Below are 22,535 nucleotides of genomic sequence, written 5' to 3'. Positions count from 1 at the left end.
TTTTTGGCTATTTGAATAAGCTACTATAAGTATTAATTGTACAGAAATGAAACATCAGTTTCATTTCTTCTGGGTAGAGTTGCCGGGTCAGCAGGCAAGTGTATGTTTAGTGAATGCTATCAGTGTTTTCATGGTAGCCATTCTGGTAGGTATGCAATTCCAATTACGTAAAGGTTACTATCTTTATGATATTTTCCTACAGGTCCCTGCAATTCTGTTCATTTTCAATCTTTTTTTCTCTGTTCTTTAGATTGACTATTTCTATTGATCTATCTCTAGATTCATGACTCCTTCTGCCATTTTTATTCTAAAGTTTTTACACCAGATATTGTATATTTTCAGTTCTAGAAGTTTGATTTGGGTCTTTTTTATTGTTTCAGATTCTCTTAAGATTTCTTGTCTTTGTATTCATTGCAATCATATTTTCCTTTACATTCTTAAACAATTACAATGTCTGAGATAAAATCCTTGCCTGCTAATTCCAACATCTTAGTAATCTTGAAGTTAGCCTCTGATAATTTTATTTTAAGAATGGGTCATATTTTCCTGTTTCTGTGTACACTGAATAATTTGGCATTGATCATGAATATTGTGAATGATATCATGTAAAAAGTCTGGATTCTGTTGTTTCTCAAGAATTTTTTTTCCTTTTTCCCTTAGGCAGTCAATTTTCTTTGCTGAACTCAAATGCAGAAGCCTGTCTCCCTGGCAATGTATAGTGGATAGCAGCTCAAATTTTGGTTCAGTTCTTTTAGCCTTAACTAAGCTACCTGTCGTGTGCCACACACATGGACTGAGCCAGGGTTTATGCACAGAATTTGATGCTCCTCTTCTCTGGCTTGATCCTTGTTGGGATTTATGCTCTTCCCCTTCCCTCCATGTATAAATACAAACTTGCCAGGGCCTGCAGTTACACCAAACCCTGTGCTTGGTTCTTCAAACCATCAAGACCAACGTGTTTTTGTTTTTGTTTTGGTCAGAGTCTCAGCCACCCTAAGGGCAGAGAGTCACCCAGTCCTACTCCCTTCCTTCAATGTTTGACTCTCCTCTGATTTCCATCTGCTTTTGCTTACCCTCCAATGCCTTCAGGTAGTTGTCTTTAATATATTTTTTTCTACAGAAGGATGTGTGTGATAAGAGCTAGTAGGCCAGGTCAGAAGCAGAAAGTCTCCATTATGAATTTTTAAATCATATCAAGTTTACAGGTTACATATAGTAATACTGGGTGTGGTTTGCAATTAACCCACTGAAAGTGAGAGCATGTTTAATAATATACTTAATAATATGTAATTTATCAGGAAGAAACTTTGTGTCCTTTGCTCATTTTTTAAACTGGATATTCACTGATTCCTTACAGATAGTAAATATTTATATACTAAGGATATCAAATCTTTGTCACATATGTTAGAAATATTTTCCTAGTTTGTGATCTTTCTTTCTATTATGTTTATAGAATATAACATACAGAAAAATTTACTTTTTCTATATTTATAGTTTTGTTGTATAAAATATAACATGATTCTTACATGTTCATTATGAAGAACAATCTATAAAAATAAAAAAAATCACCCATAATCCACACTCTTCCTCCCATATCCCTTTAAAAAAAAAAAAGTAATGTTTTCATTTTGGAGAATATGAAAAAAACTACACGTAGGAAAACAAATAACCTATGATCCACCTTTTTCCTTCCCACATTTCCAAGTATTAATTTTTTTTTTTTTTTTTGCGGTACGCGGGCCTCTCACTGTTGTGGTTTCTCCCATCACAGAGCACAGGCTCCAGACGCGCAGGCTCAGCGGCCATGGCTCACGGGCCCAGCCGCTCCACAGCATGTGGGATCTCCCTGGATCAGGGCACGATCCCGTGTCCTCTGCATCGGTAGGAGGACTCTCAACCACTGCGCCACCAGGGAAGCCCCTTATTATTAAATTTTGAATGTATTTTTTTTCTATATGAATCTATCATTTTGTTATAATTAGTATAATACTAGGTATACAATTTTATATCATGCTTTTTTAAACTCAGCATTATGAACGTGTTCAGATTTGTTAATGATCCTTCATAAAATCAACTAGTAATTACCACATAATATTTTGAGTGTATTTTTCATATGATTAACAAGGTTAATAAAAATCAAGAAGACTTTCAATTTCACTAAAAACTAAACATCAAAAAGTACTGTTTTTTTTTTTAATTGGGGTATAGTTGTTTCACAATGTTGTGTTAGTTTCTACTGTACAGCGAAGTGAATCAGCTGTATGTATACATATATCCCCTCTTTTTCAGATTTCCTTCCCATTTAGGTTACCACAGAGCATTGAGTAGAGCTCCCTGTGTTATACAGCAGGTTCTTATTAGTTATCTATTTTATACATATTAGTGTATATATGTCAATCCCAATCTCCCAATTCATCCTGCCCCCCCTTACCCACTTGGTGTCCATATGTTTGTTCTCTACTTCTGCCTCACAAACAGGTTCATCTGTACCATTTTTCTAGATTCCACATGTACGTGTTAATATACGATATTTGTTTTTCTCTCTCTGACTTACTTCACTCTGTATGACAGTCTCTACGTCCATCCACATCTCTACACATGACCCAATTTCATTCCTTTTTACGGCTGAGTAATATTCCATTGTATATATGTACCACATCTTTATCCATTCATCTGTCGATGGGCATTTAGGTTGCTTCCATGACCTGGCTATCATAAATAATGCTGCAATGAACGTTGGGGTGCATGTGTCTTTTTGAATTATGGTTTTCTCTGGGTATGTAACCAGTAGTGGGACTGCTGGGTTATATGGTAATTCTAGTTTTAGTTTTTCTAGGAACCTCCATACTGTTCTCCATAGTGGCTGTATCAATTTACATTCCCACCAACAGTGCAAGAGGGTTCCCTTCTCTCCACACCCTCTCCAGCATTTATTGTTTGTAGATTTTTTGATAATGGCCATTCCGACCGGTGTGAGGTGATACCTCATTGTCATTTTGTAAATTATAAAAATAAACATTTAAGTTCAACATGTACCTCAAATTATTATGCTATGTGAGTATGACCACATTTTTAATGAGTGAATGGTCTACAGTGTATATATGTTAGGGCTACAGCCCCCAAAAAGAGTGTTACAGAAAACAGCATTAGAGGTGTTCCCAGAAAACGAAGTGAATAATAAAAACTGCTTAAGTTATTGGAAGAAAGTAACTCTTTAATCTAGGTGAAGGCAGGGATAAATAATACACAGCAAACAAGATCCGTAACTAAAAAGCAGTTAACTACAAATAAACTAGCACGTAGGCCAAAAGGACAAGTACTAGACAAAGCATATCATCACCTACCAAATCCACCACTCATGTCTGACACAGCACCGGTGTGCTGGGCAGCCACTTCCAACTCATCAGAGTCGGCACAGAGAAATGGTATTTGCTGCCTTTGACCACACATCATTTTGACACAAATGGCTAATTTAGCCTCTTCACTGTGGTGTGAGACCAGGTACCCAGCACCAGATACTGCAGCCAGCAGTACTGAAGGACAGTTTGATGAATTAACAAATCAATGTAATCATGAATTAATTCTGGAATGAAAGTGGTCCAGGTAGAACCTTAAAACCAAGGAACAAAAATGTCAGTCTTTATCACTGTCCAAATCGACGTGCATCAAACACACACCAAGAGAATTGACACTTACACAAAAATATTAGAAAAATACCAGAACCACCACAATTGGATAAACATTCGCTTCCTTTGTTTCCCTTGAAAACAATGACAAATTTTTATTACCGTCCAATACAGTGGCTTCAAACTTAGACGTCTACCAGACACCTCAAAGTTCACGTCCAGAACTAGACTCCTGATCTATCGATCGCCAAAAACTAAAATAAAATAATAAAATTTCTCCACACACAGCCTTCTCCGTCTCTGTTAACCACAACTCCATCCATTACTTGCTCAGGACAAGAAACAGGGAGTCGTCTTTTTCTCTCTTAACTCTGTCTTCAAAATACACCCTGGGTGTGCTCAGTCTCACCATCTCCACCATTACCACCCCTCCACTTCACCACCCTCTATCAGGTGGACCATCACAGTAACATCCCTAAACTGGCGTCCCTGGTCTGCCCTTGCCCCATCCCATCTACTCTTAACGCAGTGGCGACTGATGCTAGCACATTGCAGATCAGACCCCGTCTCCTTCCACTGCTCTAAGCCATTACTACCTTTCATTTGGCTCCTCAGTGCCCACAAGACCCTGATTCTATCCACTGTCACCCTCCTGAACACTCACTTCCCGCTCTCCTCCTCACTCATCCCACCCTAACCACAGGGACCTTTCTGGTGCTCCTCAAACATGCCAGCCGCATCCAGTGCCTCAGCATCTTTTCACGTGCTACTCCTGTTCACATCATTCCTCCCAGAGATACTGCACATCTCACTCCTTCACCTCCTACAAGAATTCTGTTCAAATGTCACCATCTTAGTGAGACCCATGCTGACCACCTACTAAAAACTGCAGCCCCGGGGATTCCCTGGTGGTGCAGTGGTTGAGAGTCCGCCTGCCGATGCAGGGGACGCAGGTTCGTGCCCCGGTCCGGGAAGATCCCACATGCCGCGGAGAGGCTGGGCCCGTGAGCCACGGCCACTGAGCCTACGCGTCCGGAGCCTGTGCTCCGCAGCGGGAGAGGCCACAACAGTGAGAGGCCCGCGTACCACAAAAAACAACAAACAAAAAACTGCAGCCCCTTCTAACACCAGCACCCTCCCCACTGCCTTACCCAACTTTATTATTCTCCAGGTCACTTATATTTACTTACAATATTTATCTCCCTCCTTCCCTGAAACCTAAGGGCTATCATGGCAAATGTCTTTGTCTGTTTTATTTACTGTTCATATAATGGTGACTACTAAGTGGGAAATACTCAGTAAATGTTTTTGAATGACCACATTCCATATAACCCTAAGGGTCCATTCAAGTGCCTAAGAGAATCTGAAAATTCCGTTTTGGCTTTGTAAAAATATATTTTTAGTCATGTAATAATTGACCAACACTAAAACATATGCAAATAGTATTATCAAATGCTAACACTTTGGAGACAGCCAATATAGTAAAATATGATGCCAGAAAAACTTGTTTATGGGCCTCAGAACAAAATTTTTCTATTATATCTATTTAATTGAACAATACTCTGAAAATCTGAGTAAATCATAAGAAATCATTACTATTTAGAACTACTTCCTTATGTGATTTAGGATTTACTCTATATTTTGCATCCCTCAAAAAACTGAACCACAAAAATTAACTGGGAGATACATACTAGGCAACAACTGTTATAACATCTGATTTCAAATTTGCTTCCTGAAAATAATTGTTTTCATGTACTGACTCTGTAAATGTAACAAAATCAGTAACTTGTAATAATACACACAAAAATACTGCTTTTATCTGTTTTAGACATTACAGTTTGAAACAAATTCTAGCCCCATCCCAAAAAGAACTGATTATTTTTTAAATAGTTCTAAACCTACCAATCTAGTGCATTCCAGGGTTCTGTACAAACCAAACTTCCCCTTTATTTTCCGCAGACATACAAGATTTCTCTAAGAATGTATTTAGTAAAAATATAACTATTTGTGTGTATTTGCAAGAAGTTTACCAGTTACAGACTCTGATTAGAATCCCAATCACAACTCAAGGATCATCAGATAGCTTAAATGAAGTGTGATCTCGTACTCAGATTTTACATACAAGGGCATGGTACTGTTTAAAGATGACACTTAGTTTTGGATTAATTGCTCATAAGATGAAAGGATTTAAGTCTATTACAGTAGCAAAATAATTGAAACTCGAATAGCTAGGAAACTAGGAAAATAATACAAACTTGTTAATACTGATAGAAGTTATAACTCACATTTTTATTAATAATATTTACTCATTTTAACAAATACTTCTAAGTTTCAAGCCATGTAATTTTTTGGTTTTGTGTTCAAATGTAGACTTTTCACTCTTATACCTTCAGAGATGAGTTGCATAAATCAGTTGTTAAAAACACTAGATTCATCTGCTCTGACAATATTCCCTGCTAATTTAGTCAATTAAAGATTTAGCTGAAAGTGGGGTGGGTGGGTGATGAACTGGGAAATTGGGATTGACATATATACACTAATATGTATAAAATGGATAACAAATAAGAACCTGCTGTATAAAAAAAATAAATAAAATTCAAAAAAAAATTTAACTTAACTTCTAAAACTAAAACATACTGCACCTTTCTTTGTGAAAGAAGAACTAGCCATTTTATTCAAGAGGAGTACTAATGTCCAATTACAGATAATTTTATTACAAAATTGCCATTATTCAGAAACAATACCAATAAGTCAAGACAATCATTAAGTCCTACAACAGAAGTGTGAATTAATAAATGTAACTGAGAACTACTAAGTCAATGAGCAATGACCATATCATATACTTTGTTCAGTTTTAAAAATCATTCAGCTGTACTTGTGACTGACAGAGGTCTATTATTTGTGATGCCACTGGCATGACATCAGCCCAACAGACATACATAATAACTTTGACTGAACACAATTATTTAATTAAGTATTATAAAGTTATTAAATACATAATAACTTTTACTGTGTCCATGTGCAGAAAAGAGTTACCATGGCAGGCCTGACACCGCTCTCCTTAGACAGGCCTGCTTACAAGGCTGGCTCTTAGCTGGTGTCAGAACCTGGATTTGGGAAGCATTCCCACCATTCCCTAATTGATGAGAGCTGCTCACTGCGCCTAAACTGTCTGGGTAAACCACGTGGTTTGAGTTCAACACATGCTTTCCTTCTGGGAGTCTGGAATTTTGGTACATATTATGCAGAGGCTGCCACATTGACTGACTCCCAGTTAAAAGTCTGAGGACCGAGTCTCTAACAAGTTCCCCCGGAGACATTTCACACGTTGTCACAATTCAACCATGGTGGAATTAAACTCACGCTGAGTGGCTCTACCAGGAGAGAACTCTAGGAAGCTTGCACCTGGTTTCCTCTGGACTTCGTCCCATGTGCCTCTTCCCTTTGCTGGTTTTGCTCTAATAAATCTTAGCCATCAGTATGACTATATGCTTAGTACTGAGTCTTTGTAGGAAATCACCGAACTCAGGGGTGATCTTGTGGACCCTGACACAGACCAGTGTAGGTCCAAAGAAGAGGACTTGTGCCTTAAATCTCTTTATATTTCTTAGAATATATAACATACTCTTATACATAAAAGATACTCATATTTTGTGATTTTATATATTATCCTCCTAACATATCCAAACCAGTCTAAAGATGTGTTGAATCTCTACATCAGTGTAACTTAACATTGGTGAACCGGTTAAATGGCAAAAATACATGTGATAATACACGTACAATTCAAACAACAAATGAAAAGCTCTGGGCAGGTTCAGGTAACAGAGTTGGATAGAAGATTGATTACTTTGACCATTTACAGTCTGCAGCCCTCCAATTTGTTTTAATGATGTCTTGATAGTTCTCTGCCTGCAAATATCCTAAAGAAGATCCTGGGGCTTCCCCGGTGGCGCAGTGGTTGAGAGTCCGCCTGCCGATGCAGGGGACACGGGTTCGTGCCCTGGTCCAGGAAGATTCCACATGCTGCGGAGTGGCTGGGCCCGTGAGCCATGGCCACTGAGCCTGCGCATCCAGAGCCTGTGCTCCGCAACGGGAGAGGCCACAACAGTGAGAGGCCTGCGAACCGCAAAAAAAAAAAAAAAAAAAAAAGAATATCCTAAGCATTCTTAATTTGAATTTCTTTTTGTGTTAATTCATCCATCTTTGGAATTTAGCAAAATATAACATATTTCAGTTGTGTGTGACTGATAAAGACGGCAGGCATTTTATCAAGCTTCTGTGTTATTTAACGACAGTTCTGTGATGTGTCAAATAAACAATCCATGCTTCCTTATACTTTATACAATTCCTTTAGAACCAATCCTACCTATTGGCCAGTAGATCAAAAAGACTGCCACAGAAAACAATGATACAAAAGAAACATTGAAATATGATAAAAGAAGGCCCAAGGGATGAAAGGAATGAGTTGGAGAATATATCCAGGTTAAAGAAAGTTCCAGGCCACCCCTGATGTCAAAGTACTTTTCTGGTCTTGATCTGTCATAACAAAAAGAAAAAAAGGTTCTTACTATTTTTAAGGCAAACTTCTTTACTCAGCATAGAGATGTTATATCAAATGCCAATTATGCATTTCAAAAAAGCAAAGAAATACAATGAATTTTTACAAAACACAGCAATTCGGTGACTCTTTTTCTTATGAAGTCTCTATTTCCAGAAAAAAAAATTTATAGCACTAGAATGCATACTTTACCATTATGTATGAACAAACAATATTTTTTAAAATATTACTAACATAGAAAATATAAATCATTAAATTAGTGAAGAGTCAAACACATGGGAAAAGTCACAGAGCAGGAAGTAGCCTCCAGAGGTCATCAAACCATCCTCCTAAAACACTACACATTGGTAAGTCCCCGATTCAAGAAAAAGCAATGATTCCACCATCACACTTGACGGAAGGGGACTTCTGTTTTGGCTTTTGGGAGGTGGTGGCCATTCTAGAATTTTTCTTCTGTACCATTCCCAGCGTATTCAGCATTCATTGTGTTACTTTGGTCGTTTATTTTAGTGGCTCTACTCACTGCCACTAATACCACTGGCAAAAGAAGAACATTATGAAGTTTTCTATTTAAATCCATTGTTCAACTGCCTTTCTTTTGATGTATGCTTTACCAACAGAGTTTATAATCTTGTGAAAGTTTATGTAGTAGTGAGATCCAGATTCTCAATTCTGTATCTAATCCCCAAGTCAAGCCATCTTTATTCATCAAATCAAAACTAAGTTATAAAGGAAAAAGTGATGAGCATTCTTTTTCTCTTCAAAAGGAAACAAAAAAAATCTATTTTATAAAGACAAAGATTCTCAAGTTGACACCAGTTTACTACAAACACTGCTTAACTGTCACCCAAAAGCTGAGACTTTCTTGTTTCAGGTTATAATTTTCATTATATGGAAATGGCAAGGTTACCATGACTTCATAAAAATTAACTGTAGAATTAGAATCTTGTAATTATAGATAAAAGTTAAATTTTAGAAGTATCAGGGGCTATAACAATGAAACATTCTAAACATTATCCACTACTTAAGACAAATTTTAAGTGTGTTTAAACATAAGGTGAAATGTGCAATGCAGACTAAATCAGTGTAGAGTAAAAACCCAATAGTGTACATATAGATAATGAAGGGGTCAGGGAAGCTGGTTAAAACTTATAATGAAGAGAGAACTAGTAAGAATATAGCAACCTGGCTGAAATTGATATTCATTAGGGTACTCTCACATCAATAGGGAGCATTTGGATGCTGTGGTCTTTATCAGTGTCCCAGCTGGTAATGGCTGAAGGTTAATGCCTTACCCCATTCTGTTCAATTTTCTATCCTAATTAGCCCTCCAAATCTATAGCTGTGAGCACCAAGTGTCTGTGCTCAAAAGAAACTAATTAATGCTAGCAAATTAGATCAAGTCCAAAGATCCAACAGCCAAACTCTTAGTTAAATGCTCCTTGTTAATAGGAAGTGTAGCTGTCAATAACTGCTGTTGGTGACTATAATGAGGCATCCTTTTTTTCATTGAAAGTGATTTCATTTCTCTTTGTCACTGGAAAAGCTGTTCCATTCCCTTCACAAACCTAAGTTGCTGGCAGCCTGACCCAATTCTTATGATCAGCCAGGTTGAAATGACATGAAAAAATAAAATAAAATCAAACAGAAAAGCTTTCCTACATAATCATGTTTCAGGAATTTAACAGAAAATCAGATCACTTATTAGAATTCCTATATCTTTACTCAAGAACTGTACAATTAGGATGCATAATGCTTTTATGTAAAATCCTGTAATTATTTAATAAAACAAAGGCTATAAACAGTAAATAAACCACAATGGAAGTGTTCTGATTCTAAATTCCGTCTTATTGTTCAGTTTAAACGTAGCTGTTCTGCTCCCACTTGAGCAATGCCAGTCTATGTTCTCTCCTAGTTCACATGGTTAAACAGGAAGATCATTCTTTTATAAAATAATCAATTTTAGATTCTAAAACACTGTTTTGGACCATATGGCCTGACAAAAAATCGATATATGATATCTATAAAAATTCAAATACTCAAAGATCATTTGTTATAACGTGTTCTAGTAGGGACAAATGCATTGAAATAACTCAAATGGATCTCAAATTTTAAGATGCTTTCAGTCTTCAGAAGATTTTAAATATGGTTAAAAAAAAAAAAAGATCAACATCCTAAGCAACTTAAGTTTTGATAAAGAAGCAAAAACTAAACATTTTCTTTTCTGTACCATTACAAAGTAATAGGTGTGTAACACAAATATTTTAAAGTTATACGCTATTTCTTTCATTTCAAAGACCAAAGTTTCATTGCCTAAGAGCAAAGCAAAGGTAGTTCTGAAACCCAAACTCGACCATTTCACATTTTCATCTGAATCATGTAAGAAATCTGTAATTGAGTTATCTAGCTTTCTTTCATTCTAGATATCAGAATAACATGTTACAAAACCCTATAATTTTATTATCCATTTTTAAGTTTTATCCTCCCTCACCTGAATCAGGATATTTTTTTAAAGTCCTATGAGGCAGGTGGAGGGTTACCTCTTGAGACCATCAGCATGACACCCGCTGACGCCAGGTGTGCACTGAACCCTACCCGCAGGTGCCAACGGAGTAACTTCTCCTGCCATCTGGGGGTGGGGGAAAGGAAGGTGCTCTGATTATACAACTAATTCATAATGAAACCAAGACCATCAAATGATACTAATAAATTACTGATAACTTGTTAATAAATTTATTTACAGATGGATTTAATTCAAACCTGATTTATAGGTGGATTTAAAATGGGAATAGCTCATGATAAATCATTTAAGAAAAAGAAATGACCATCACACAATGTCAATTCTGAGGAACTATTCTTTTATTGCCTTTGTCCATCAGTCCCAGAGGTCATTCTCTAAGGAGATAGCATCTAAGGGACAGAAATGTGCCTAGCACCCAAATGTTATTGACACAGTCCCCAAACTACAGCTGACACAGCCTGGCTTCCCGCAGAGAAACTTGCCGGGCACTGCAGCCCATCAGCCCCACTAAACATTACTGTGGTCCCTCAACGAAGGCTACAAGGGATGCTGGGAAAACAGTCCACGTCAGCACAATTTTACCACTGTTTCTTTGCCATGGACATTCCAAGAGGAAGATTTTTTTTTTAATTTATTTATTTACTTATTTATTTTTGGCTGTGTTGAGTCTTCATTTCTGTGCGAGGGCTTTCTCTAGTTGTGGCAAGCGGGGGCCACTCTTCATCGCGATGCGCGGGCCTCTCACTATCGCGGCCTCTCTTGTTGTGGAGCACAGGCTCCAGATGCGCAGGCTCAGTAGTTGTGGCTCACGGGCCTAGTTGCTCCGCGGCATGTGGGATCTTCCCAGCCCAGGGCTCGAACCCGTGTCCCCTGCATTAGCAGGCAGATTCTCAACCACTGCGCCACCAGGGAAGCCCCCAAGAGGAAGATTTTTATTAAAAAAACATTTCTACAATAATACTGCTATCTGCTTTTCTAATTACCCACCATTTATGGCCTCATTTTTCATCTTCTACGCCTTTGTATTTTTCACTATAATATTACATATTAATCAACATATCTCTAGATTTATAGAATACAGGCATATTTTATATTAAAACATTTTTCAAAGAATACATGCATATGTGGGTGTCTAGTGCATGCATTTACATAAATATCTTCTGCTCAGAAATGTAGAATATAGAAAAGTTTTTTAAAAGACTTGTAAGTACTACTGAGATTCCATTAACAATTCAATAATAGACAACAACGCCAAAGAAAATCATCTTAGACTATATTCCTATATGAATATGTTGATAGAGGAAAAACAGGCACACATTACATTTGATGTTTCTTCTTTCCCTATCAGAATCACCAGAATAACTTGTTTCTCCAAAATATGAATACAAGTTTTTCTCTCTATATAACTGTACATCTGGGAAAAAATGCTTTTTACTAGGAATCTGGGAGAATATTTTTAAATTGTAAATGAATTGAACACTGCCTGGAAGTTCTGAAAGCTGAAATACTGGTATCTGAGTGAAAGGGTAAGAAGCAATTCATACATATTAATTCATTGACTACTTGATTCCTAAGGCTAAGGATTAAATTCAGATCATGTTATAAAAAACGTATTTGATCTTCATATGAATATTTGAATCTTACCTTGAACTTGTTCAGAACATCTCTCTCGGGCCTTTTCTCTCATTATTTTGGGGATCAAAACATCTTTTTCGACATGTCTGAGATGCTGCTCTGAAAAAAAAAAAAAAAGATCTTCCTTTAATATAGTAAAGTCTCAGGTAAATCACCAGTTTAGGGGAAAAATAAGCACTCTGGTCTACTTAAAATAAAAGCCTAGGCAAATATATTAAAAAGTGACTCTTCTATGACCTCATGAAATTGTGACTCTTTAGTCGCTGAAAATCATTCTAAATATTGTTTTATATATGAAAGAAAAAATGTGAGGGTGTAGGCAACATCTTTCTAAAACATTCTGCAAACTATGTTGCAACACTTTTATTTGATAACACATTCCATGTAGTCTTGGCAAAATTAAAGTCATAAAGTGTTATAATTTTTTAATTCATATAATCCACAAAAAGAGGATTTTTAGCAATACAGTACTGAGATCCAAGGATAGATGAAGAGATCCAAGATTAAGAGACATGTGAGTAGTTTCTCCACCCAGTAACAAGGGTAGCTTAAGAAAGAGCTGGCAGAAGAAGAAAAAGTGGAACTCGTGTGCATAGAAAAACAAACTACAGGAGGTTTCTGTGCACTTTAAATAGAACTACCTCAGTTAGACTAACACAGCAGCCGAAGCACCTGCTCCAAACTCCCACCTGCTCCTCAAATTCCTAGAGAACCCTGAAATCCAAAGGGGTAAGTATCCTCCAAATGATCAGGAATTCTGAAAGGCAAAAGGCAGATGAGATCAGATTAAAGGAGGCAATCTTATCCCCAGAGTTTTTTCCCAGGAAAAAACTGATACCAAAAGTAGGAAGCGGGCTTCCCTGACGGCGCAATGCTTGAGAGTCCGCCTGCCGATGCAGGGGACACGGGTTCGTGCCCCGGTCCGGGAAGATCCCACATGCCACGGAGTGGCTGGGCCCGTAAGCCATGGCCGCTAAGCCTGCGCGTCCGGAGCCTGTGCTCCGCAACAGGAGAGGCCACAGCAGTGAGAGGCCCGCGTAACGCATAAAAGAAAAAAGAAAAAAAAAAAAAAAAAAAAAGGTAGGAAGCATGCTCCACGCTCTGAAGCAGCAGAAACGGGGAGAAGGAGACATCCCTAGAGGAAACCAAAGCATTAGTGGTCGAAATACCACAGCAGGAGCCAAAGGAGGTCACTCTTCTGCTGCCTTCAGACCACAGGTAAAATAAGTAAATACAGGCACTTATCTCCATAAGATCAGAAAGTCTCTCAGTATCTATCTAGTGACACTTAAGACCAGGAACCCCTAAACTTTTCCTGGTTCCCAACATCCTCTGGATGCAGCTATGAAGTGATACAGTATTTGTAGAGAGGGTAAGAGGGCATCTCAAAAAGCAAACAAAATCAGCAACAACCAAACAGCCAAGAATCACCTAAATTTGTTGAAGGACAACACAGTGAAAAGGAGAACCCAACTGTAATTAATCAAGAAGTAAACAACTCCTAAGAGGGTGAAAAGAGTAAAGAAAATAAGATTTTCAAATAAATATAATATACTGAAGCAAATAAAAAGACATGAGTTCTCAGAAAGAAACAAATCATAGGTCACCTAAATGCACTTTGATGAAATATCTGAAGCTCAAAAATCCTAAAAGCTTCTAAAGGGAAAAAAAAAATCACCACACAGAGGAACAGGACCAGATTTACATCGTGTTTCACAGGCAAGATGTGGATGCAAGAAGATAATGATGAAATAACATCAAAGTTCTCAGAAAGAATTACTTTATATCCAAGAATTCCAGAGCCAATTAAGAGTGAAATTAAAGATATTTTCAGATATGTAAGAACTGAAAAGTTTCTCTCTTTCAACCCCACCGAAAAAGAAATGATCTTTATCATAGTGTGACAAACCAAGCCACTAATTCAATGTGGTGATGGAAAACAAGAATCCTTCTGTATGCACAGGGAGCCCATGGGCAGGAGTTCAGGCAGGTAGAGCAGAAGTGACTCTTCTCTGCTTCTGTGTCTGGGGCTCATCTGGGAAGACTCCAGCCACAGGCCCTGACTTCAATAGCCACAAAAGCTGGGGCTGGAGGATTTACTGCCAAGAAGACTTCTTTCTTCACATATTTATCTGATGTGTGGACTGGAAAGGCCAAATCACCTACACAGGGTACAGTGGGTAGGTGGCCTTTTCTGAGCCTGTTGTGGAAGCCATGCAGCCTTGTTCTTGCTACCTTATATGTTGATTTCAAGTCACTGGGCTCAGCCTACACTCCAGTGGAGGGAGGGCCACATCACAAAGAGCCTGAGAGAGGGAAGATACTGTTGTAACCTTCTTTGTAAAATAAAATCTGCCACAAGAAGTAATAGAGAATGTATTCTGATCAAATAAAATGAATCCATGATGTACAAGTGTAAATATATAAGGCATATTAGAAAACATACATTTAAATTTACATGTTAAAACTGTAGAGTACTTGAACAACATCATCAACTAACTTGACCTAACGTTCATAGAATACTCCACTCAATAACAGCTGAATATTTACCAAGATAAACTATAGTCTGGGCTAGGAAACAAATCTTAATAAGTGTAAAAGAATTCAAATCATACAAAGTATGTTCCCTGACACCGGTGTATTTAAAGTAGAAATCAGTAACAAAAGGATCTCTTGATAATCTTCAAACATTTGGACACTAAATAACACTTTAAAATAACCCATGGGTCTAGGAAGAAATGAAAAGGGAAATTAGAAAGTATTTTGAAATGAAAGAAAATATATCAAAATTTGTGTGAGGCAGCTAAAACAGTACTGATAGAAAAATTTATAGCACTAAAAGTTTACATTGGAAAAAACGGATAGTCTTAAATCAATGACTTAATCTTCCACCTTGAGAAATTAGAAAAAGAATAAAGAAACACAAAGCAAAGGAAAGAAATAATAAAACCTAAGCATAAATCAATGAAATAGAAACCAAAATAAACAAGCAAAATGATAAAGAAAAGCAATGAAACCAAAACTGGTTCTTTGAAAACATTATTAAAACTGATAAACCACCTTGCCAGTAAAAAAGGGAGGTCACAAAGATCAGAAATGATACACATTTTTATATAATAATAATAATGTATTTAAGTGATCTTTAAATGTAGGTCAATAAATTTGACAACAAAGATGAAGTGGACAAATTCCTTGAAAAACACAAATAACCAAACCTAACTCAAAAGGACATATAACCAGCAGAGCCCTGTATCTATTAAGAAAATTGAATCTGTAGTTAAAAGCTTTCTCACAAAAAAATTCCAGACCCAGAGAGCCTCACTGGTGAATGTGGCCAAACATTTAAGAAAGAAATAATATCAATTCCATACGAACTCTTTCAGAAAACTGCTCTGAAGCCAGCATTACCCTGATACCAAAACCTGATAAGACATTACAAGAAAAGAAAACTACAGTCCAATATCCCATCATGAATACAGATGTAAAACTCTTTACAAAAGATGAGCAAATTGAATTCAGCAATACAAAAAAGGATAATACCTCATGACTAGGTGGGGTCTATCCCAGGATTGCAAGCTTCACTTAATATTCAAAAGTCAAGAAATGTAATTCATCATATTAAAAAACTAAAGAAGGTAAGACACGTGGTTATGACAAGCCACAGAAAATACATTTGACAAAAACCTAATATCCATTCCTAATTAAAACCCTCAGTAAAGTAGGAACAGAAGGAAACTTCCTCAACAGGATAAACGGCATCTAAAGAAAAACCCACTGCTGATATCATGTTTAATGGTGAAACACTGAATGTTTTCCTCCTAAAACAGGGAACAAAAGATAAAGAAGTCTGCTCTTACCATTTCTATTCAGCATTATACTGGATGTTCTAGCCAGTGCAATAAGGCAAGAAAAATAAAAGGCTTCCAGATTGAAAAGGAAAAAATAAAACCATAGTTACTCAAAGATCATATAATTGTCTATATAGAAAATCCAATAGAATCTACAAAAAGTTACTAGAACTAGTATATGAGTTCAGCAAGGCTTCCAGATACAAGATTAATATACAAAAATCAAATGGAAATGACATAATAAAAAGTCAGAGGACTAGAAAATAATTCAATAATAACCTTCCAATCTATAAAATAGAAAATGGCTTTTTAAAAAATGAACTGGGGCTCAGGAACCTGCAAGACAAGAAGAAAAGATCTAACATTGATTTTACCACAGTCTCAGAAAAAGAGGTAAAAAGAATGCAGGGCTGAAAAAATATTTGAAGAAATGACTGACACTTTTACGAACTAGTCAAAAGACAAAAACCTATTAATTCAAGAAAACAGTTAAAAACCTAAAGAAATACACACCCAGACAAATCATAATCATACTTCAGAAAATGAGAAAGAAAAATCTTCAAGGTGCAGGGCAGAAGTTGAGACACAGATGTAGAGAACAAAGGTATGGACACCAAGGGAGGAAAGCCACGGTGGGGAGGGGATGGTGGTGTGCTGAATTGGACGATTGGGACTGACATTTATACACTGATGTGTATAAAATTGATGACTAATAAGAAACTGCTGTATAAAAAAATAAAATTCAAAAAAAAAACCTTCAAGGCATCAGAGAGAAATATAGCAGAACAAAAATTCAGAAGACAAAGGCTTTCTCTTCAGAAACCAGAGGCCAGAAGGAAGTGTCACAGTATTTTTGAGTACTAAAAGAAAAGACCTGTCAATCAAAAATTCTATAACCAGAAAAAATGTTTTTCAGGATTGAAGACAGAATAAAGATAACTCAGAGGAAAGGAAGCTAAGGTAATTTCGTGCCAGCAGACCTGTTGTAAAAGAATGGCTAGAGGAAGTTATTCAGACAGGAAGGAAATATTAACAAAAGGAAACTCAGAACAACAGGAATGAAGAAAGGACAACACAAAGAATAAATGTAATAAACTATTCTTTTCTCGAATTTTAAAAATTATTTTTGACAGAAGCAAAAATTATAGCATTCTCAATGTATATAGAGATAATATTAAAGATGACTTCCGGATAAAGGAAAGAGGATAAAGCAACTTCGGTGGTAGTAAGATATCTACATTTTATTTGAAAGATAAAATGTTGATGCTAGTAGACTGTGATAAGCTATGTATGCATAATGTAATCTTTAGAACAACCACTTAAAAAAACTAAGAAATAAATTCAGAAACCATACAGATAAATCAAGTGGAATGGAGTTAACCAGACAGTAGTAACAGAAAGATAGCAGGAAAACCTCCTGACACCTGGAAATTAAATGACACACTTCTAAATAATTCATAAGTCGAAAGAGGAAGTAAAAGAATACACTGACCTGAATAAAAATGAAAGCATAACATATCAAAATTTGTAAGACAAAGCTGAAGCAGTGCTTACAGGGAAATTTATAGCAATAAATGCTCATATTTAAAGTCTCAAACCAATACAGTTGACCCTTGAACAATACGGGTTTGAACTGTGAGGGTCCACTTATACGCAGACTTTTTCCAATACATGGGTACTACAATATTACACAATGGCAGTTGGTTGAATCCACCACATTTTATTAGGACAGCATTACTCAGATACCAAAAGCAAATCAATATTTTTTTTAAAAAAAGCCCTAATATCCTTCATGAATACAGATGCAAAAATCCTCAACAAAATATTAGCAAATCAAATCTGGCAATGTATAAAAAGAAAAATACACCACACCAAGTGAGCTTTATTCCAAGGATGCAAGGTTGGTTCACTATTTGAAAAACAACCAATGTGATCTATCATATTAACAGTGTAAAAAAGGAAAGCCATAAGATCACATCAATTGACGCAGAAAAAAACATAAAATTCAACGCTATTCATTAAAAATGAACAAACAAAACTCAGTAAACTAGGACTAGAAAGGAACTTCTTCAATCTAACAAAGAATCTGCAAATAATCTATAGCTAACATTATACTTAATGGTAAAAGACTGAATGCTTTCCCTTTAAGAACAGGAACATGGAGTAAAACTGCATAGAACCATACACACAAACATATGCATGTATATAAAAACTGGTGAAAACCGAAAAGGTCTACTGTCTAGTTAACAGTATTGTACCAACGTCAAGTTTCCTGCTTTTGATATTTGTACTACAGTTACGTAAGATTTCACTGTTGGAGGAAGCAAGGTGAAGGGCACAAGAGACTCTACACATTAGTATTTTTTATAACTTCTGTGAGTCTGTAATTATTTCAAAATAAAAAGTTAAGGGAAAAAAACTGCTAGAAGAAATCACAGGAGAAGATCTTTATGTATTTGCAGAATATTTAGACTTGCTTACCCTCGACCATAAGAAAACAATCCAATTAGAAACGGGCAAAATATATGTATCTAACAAAGGACTTGACTCTAGAATATATTAAAAAACTCCTAATTATCAATAACAAAAATAGAAACAACCCAATAAAAAAGAGGCAAAAGGCTATAGTGGACACTTCAAAAAGAAGATACACAAAACTGTAAATATATACGTGAAAAGGTGCTCAAAATCACATTAGTCATTAAGAAAATGCAAATGAAACCTATGATGTCATTTCACACCCACCAGAATGACTAAAATGAAAAACAGTAATGACACCAAATGTAAGGAAGAAACATGGAGCAACTGGAACTTTCATACATGCAGGCGGGAGTGTGAGATGATAAACTTCTTTGGAAACCTGCTTGTTAAGTTATAAAGTTAAATATACACCCAGCCTATTTTCCACTCCCTAGGTGTTCATTTACCCAAGATAAACTAAAATATATGTCCAGAAAACAACCTGTACAAATCAGTTTATAGAAGCATTATTCATGATAGCCCCAAACTGGAAACAACCTAAATGTCCACTGAATACTATTTAGCACTACAAAAGGATGAACTACTGGTTTACTCAACTTGGGTGAATCTCAAAAATTATGTTGAGAAAAAGAAGCCAGGCACAAGAGTACATACCATAGGATTCAAGAACATGCAAAACTGGGCTTCCCTGGTGGCGTAGTGGTTGCGAGTCCGCCTGCCGATGCAGGGGACACGGGTTCGTGCCCCGGTCCGGGAGGATCCCACATGCCATGGAGCGGCTGGGCCCGTGAGCCATGGCCGCTGAGCCTGCACGTCTGGAGCCTGTGCTCCGCAACGGGAGAGGCACAACAGTGAGAGGCCCATGTACCGCAAAATAAATAAATAAATAAAAATTTTAAAAAACACACCAAAAGTTAGTTGGGAAAAAAAAAAAAGAACATGCAAAACTAATCTACAATGATAAAAATCAGAACAGTAGTTATCCATGGGCATTGAGACGGATATTCTCTGAGGGATGTCCTGCTTGGGGTATATGCATTTATCAAAACTCACAATCTGGGCTTCCCTGGTGGCGCAGTGGTTAAGAATCTGCCTGCTAACCCAGGGGACTTGGGTTCGAGCCCTGGTCCGGGAAGATCCCACCTGCCGCGCAGCAACTAAGCCCACGTGCGCAACTACTGAAGCCCGCGTGCCTAGAGCCCGTGCTCCACCACAGCGAGAAGCCTGCGCACCGCAATGAAGAGTAGCCCCACTCACCGCAATTAGAGAAAGCCCTCATGCAGCAATGAAGACCCAAAGCAGCCATAAATAAATTTTAAAAAAAACTCACAATCTGTAAATTTCACTGTATATATATATATATATATATATATATATATATATTTTACTTCAATTGACAATATGTTAACATTAAAACATGATACGAATCTATACTCACAGTGGGTGATTTTAACAAGTTAACTATCAGAAATTAAATAATTAAGTAGACAAGAAGTTTTATAACTTTCTCCTTCGAGAGACTATTCATCTTTTATTAGATTTATTTCTATCAGGAAAGGTATCTTTTCATAAATAATATGTAATTATTTATTGCTGGTAGGTAGGTTCAACAAAATTTTTTATATTGCCCTTGTAACCAATACAACCTTACTTAATTCTCATTAATTGTAATACTCTGCCAATAGATTCTCTTCCAATTTCTTTTTTTTTAAATAAATGTATTTATTTATTTTTGGCTGCGTTGGGTCTTCATTGCTGCGCACGGGCTTTATCTAGTTGCGGCAAGCAGGGGCTACTCTTCGTTGTGGTGCGTGGTTTCTAGGCACACAAGCTTCAGCAGTTGTGGCACATAGGCTCAGTAGTTGTGGTGCACGGGCTTAGTTGCTCTGCAGCATGTGGGATCTTCCCGGACCAGGGCTCAAACCTGTTTCCCCTGCATTGGCAGGCGGATTCTTAACCACTGCGCCACCAGGGAAGTCCTCCAATTTCTATATAGACAATCATCAGGAAAGCTCTGTACCTTTCTTTTTCAATTCTGTCTATGTCTTTTAGAAGAACAGTGAGTAGTAACCAGCAGCACCTGTCTTGAGTGCTCAAATTCTGCTTAGAATTTTTGAAGTTATCCTCATGTTGAGATCTGCCTGTGACTTTACTCTCCTATCTTTGTGTTGTTTTGGTATCAAAGTCACATTATTTAAACAATACATTAGGGACTTCTTTTTGTATTCTCTGGACCCCTTTGTATAAAAATCAAGATTATTACCAGTCCTTTGAAAGTTTGGTAGAAACCACCTGTGATGGTCAGCTTTATGGGTCAATTTGGTGAGGTGCTAGTCCCCAGGTATTCACACAAACTGTTGCTGGGAGTGTATTTTGCAGATGTGATCAACATCTTTAATCAGTTGACTTTAGGAAGATCATCCTAGAAAATCTGAGTAGGCCTGATTCAATCAGTTGAAAAGCCTTCAGAGCGCACTTGAGATTCTCCTAAAGAATTCCACCTGCAGACCATAGCTTTGGCTCATGACCAAGAGTTCCAGAGCTGCCCTTCCTGACACCCTGCCCTACACATTTCAGACCTGCCCAACAGTCAATCACATAAGCCAATATCCTGCCACGTATATGTGTACATGTGTGTGTGTACCTGGTTTAGTCAGGGTTTGGGAGTATGTATGTGTGTGGGAGATAGACGCAAAGAGAGTTTTAACTACTGATACAATTTTCTAAGGGCTTTCTATTTATTCTTGAGTCAGTTGCAGTTTTTAGTAAGTTTGTATTTCTCAAGGAAACTATCCATTTCATCTAAAATTTCAAAATAATGATATGAAGACGTTCACATGACTTCTTGCTCTTTACTACACCTATAACTGTATCCCAATTTTCACTGCCTATGCCAGGGGGTCAACAAACTTTTTCTGTTAAGGACCAGAGTGTAAATACTTCAAGCTTTGTAGGCTACAAACCACCTCAGTCATGTATACTCCTTTTATTTATTTATTTATTTTTAACAACCCTTTGAAAATGTTACTAACCATTCACAGCCTACAGGCCTTACCAGATTCTGCCCAGGGTATAGATTGCTGAACTCTGGCCTACATTATTGATTTATGCCTTCTCCTTTTCCTTAGCTTTGCCAGAGCTGCTATAAGATGAGAAAAAGAACACTAGCATACAGAAGGAACTGCAAGTATGGGTGGAGAGAAAAGGACAGATTGAGAGGGAGGCTCTGGAGGAGTGGTGGGACCTGAGGGGACTAAGGAACCAGGATGAGTCAAGGCGAGCTTCCCAGTTTTCTGGCTCCAAATGAAATGATGTGACCACTCACTGAGACAGGGAGACAAAAGAAACCCCAGGTGGTTCAGGGTAGACAAGCTGAATTTGAAGAGCCTGTGACACATCCTGTGAGTGGAAAGCTGGTATCTATTTGGAGGGAAGACAATAAAACTGGGGCAGTCTCCACACACTTCTTTTCTCCTTGTCTACAGTGAAAACCATATTTAGGCATCAGTAATTGACAGTATTATTACTGAACAGATTAGAAGAAATACTGTGATATGCTGATCTACTGTATATAATCAATTTCAGAATGTGATCTCTTCCTTTCACTCATACAGTTTTAATCTATACAACTCACCTATAATGTGTCCTGATGAACCCACTCTTTCTCTACACATCTTGCAGTGGTCTTAGATAAAGCACTAATTTTTTAAATTAGCTCCCTGAATAAAGACATAGCTTTGTGATACTGAACCATTTTTTCCATAAGTAAATTATAATACTGATTACCTAAATTTACCTATATTATAAATTCTAGGTTATAATATTCCTCCAGAAACATTTTTTAAATGGCTTGCAAGAACTCCTTC

At 37.1% G+C, this 22,535-nt stretch overlaps 1 protein-coding gene across 9 annotated transcripts in view; it reads right to left on the bottom strand.

Annotated features, from left to right (window-relative positions):
- CMC1 (C-X9-C motif containing 1) overlaps positions 1–22,535 on the bottom strand; it is a 130,000-nt gene that overhangs the window by 42,808 nt on the left and 64,657 nt on the right. For 4 of the 9 annotated variants that reach the window (XM_067753564.1, XM_067753560.1, XM_067753566.1 and 1 more), the window contains exon 2: positions 12,350–12,439. In XM_067753564.1, the coding sequence (XP_067609665.1) occupies positions 12,350–12,392 (43 nt within the window). In that variant the 5' untranslated portion in view covers positions 12,393–12,439. Of the gene's footprint in view, positions 1–12,349; positions 12,440–12,981; positions 13,098–19,323; positions 19,468–22,535 lie in introns of those variants that run through there. The other 5 variants (XM_067753565.1, XM_067753558.1, XM_067753559.1 and 2 more) reach the window with 5 other exon arrangements.

This window comes from Pseudorca crassidens, chromosome 10 (assembly GCF_039906515.1).
Source record: "Pseudorca crassidens isolate mPseCra1 chromosome 10, mPseCra1.hap1, whole genome shotgun sequence".
Taxonomy (NCBI): domain Eukaryota; kingdom Metazoa; phylum Chordata; class Mammalia; order Artiodactyla; family Delphinidae; genus Pseudorca; species Pseudorca crassidens.
Note: the sequence above shows the minus strand (reverse complement) of the source record. Positions and strands in the feature narration are given on the sequence as shown.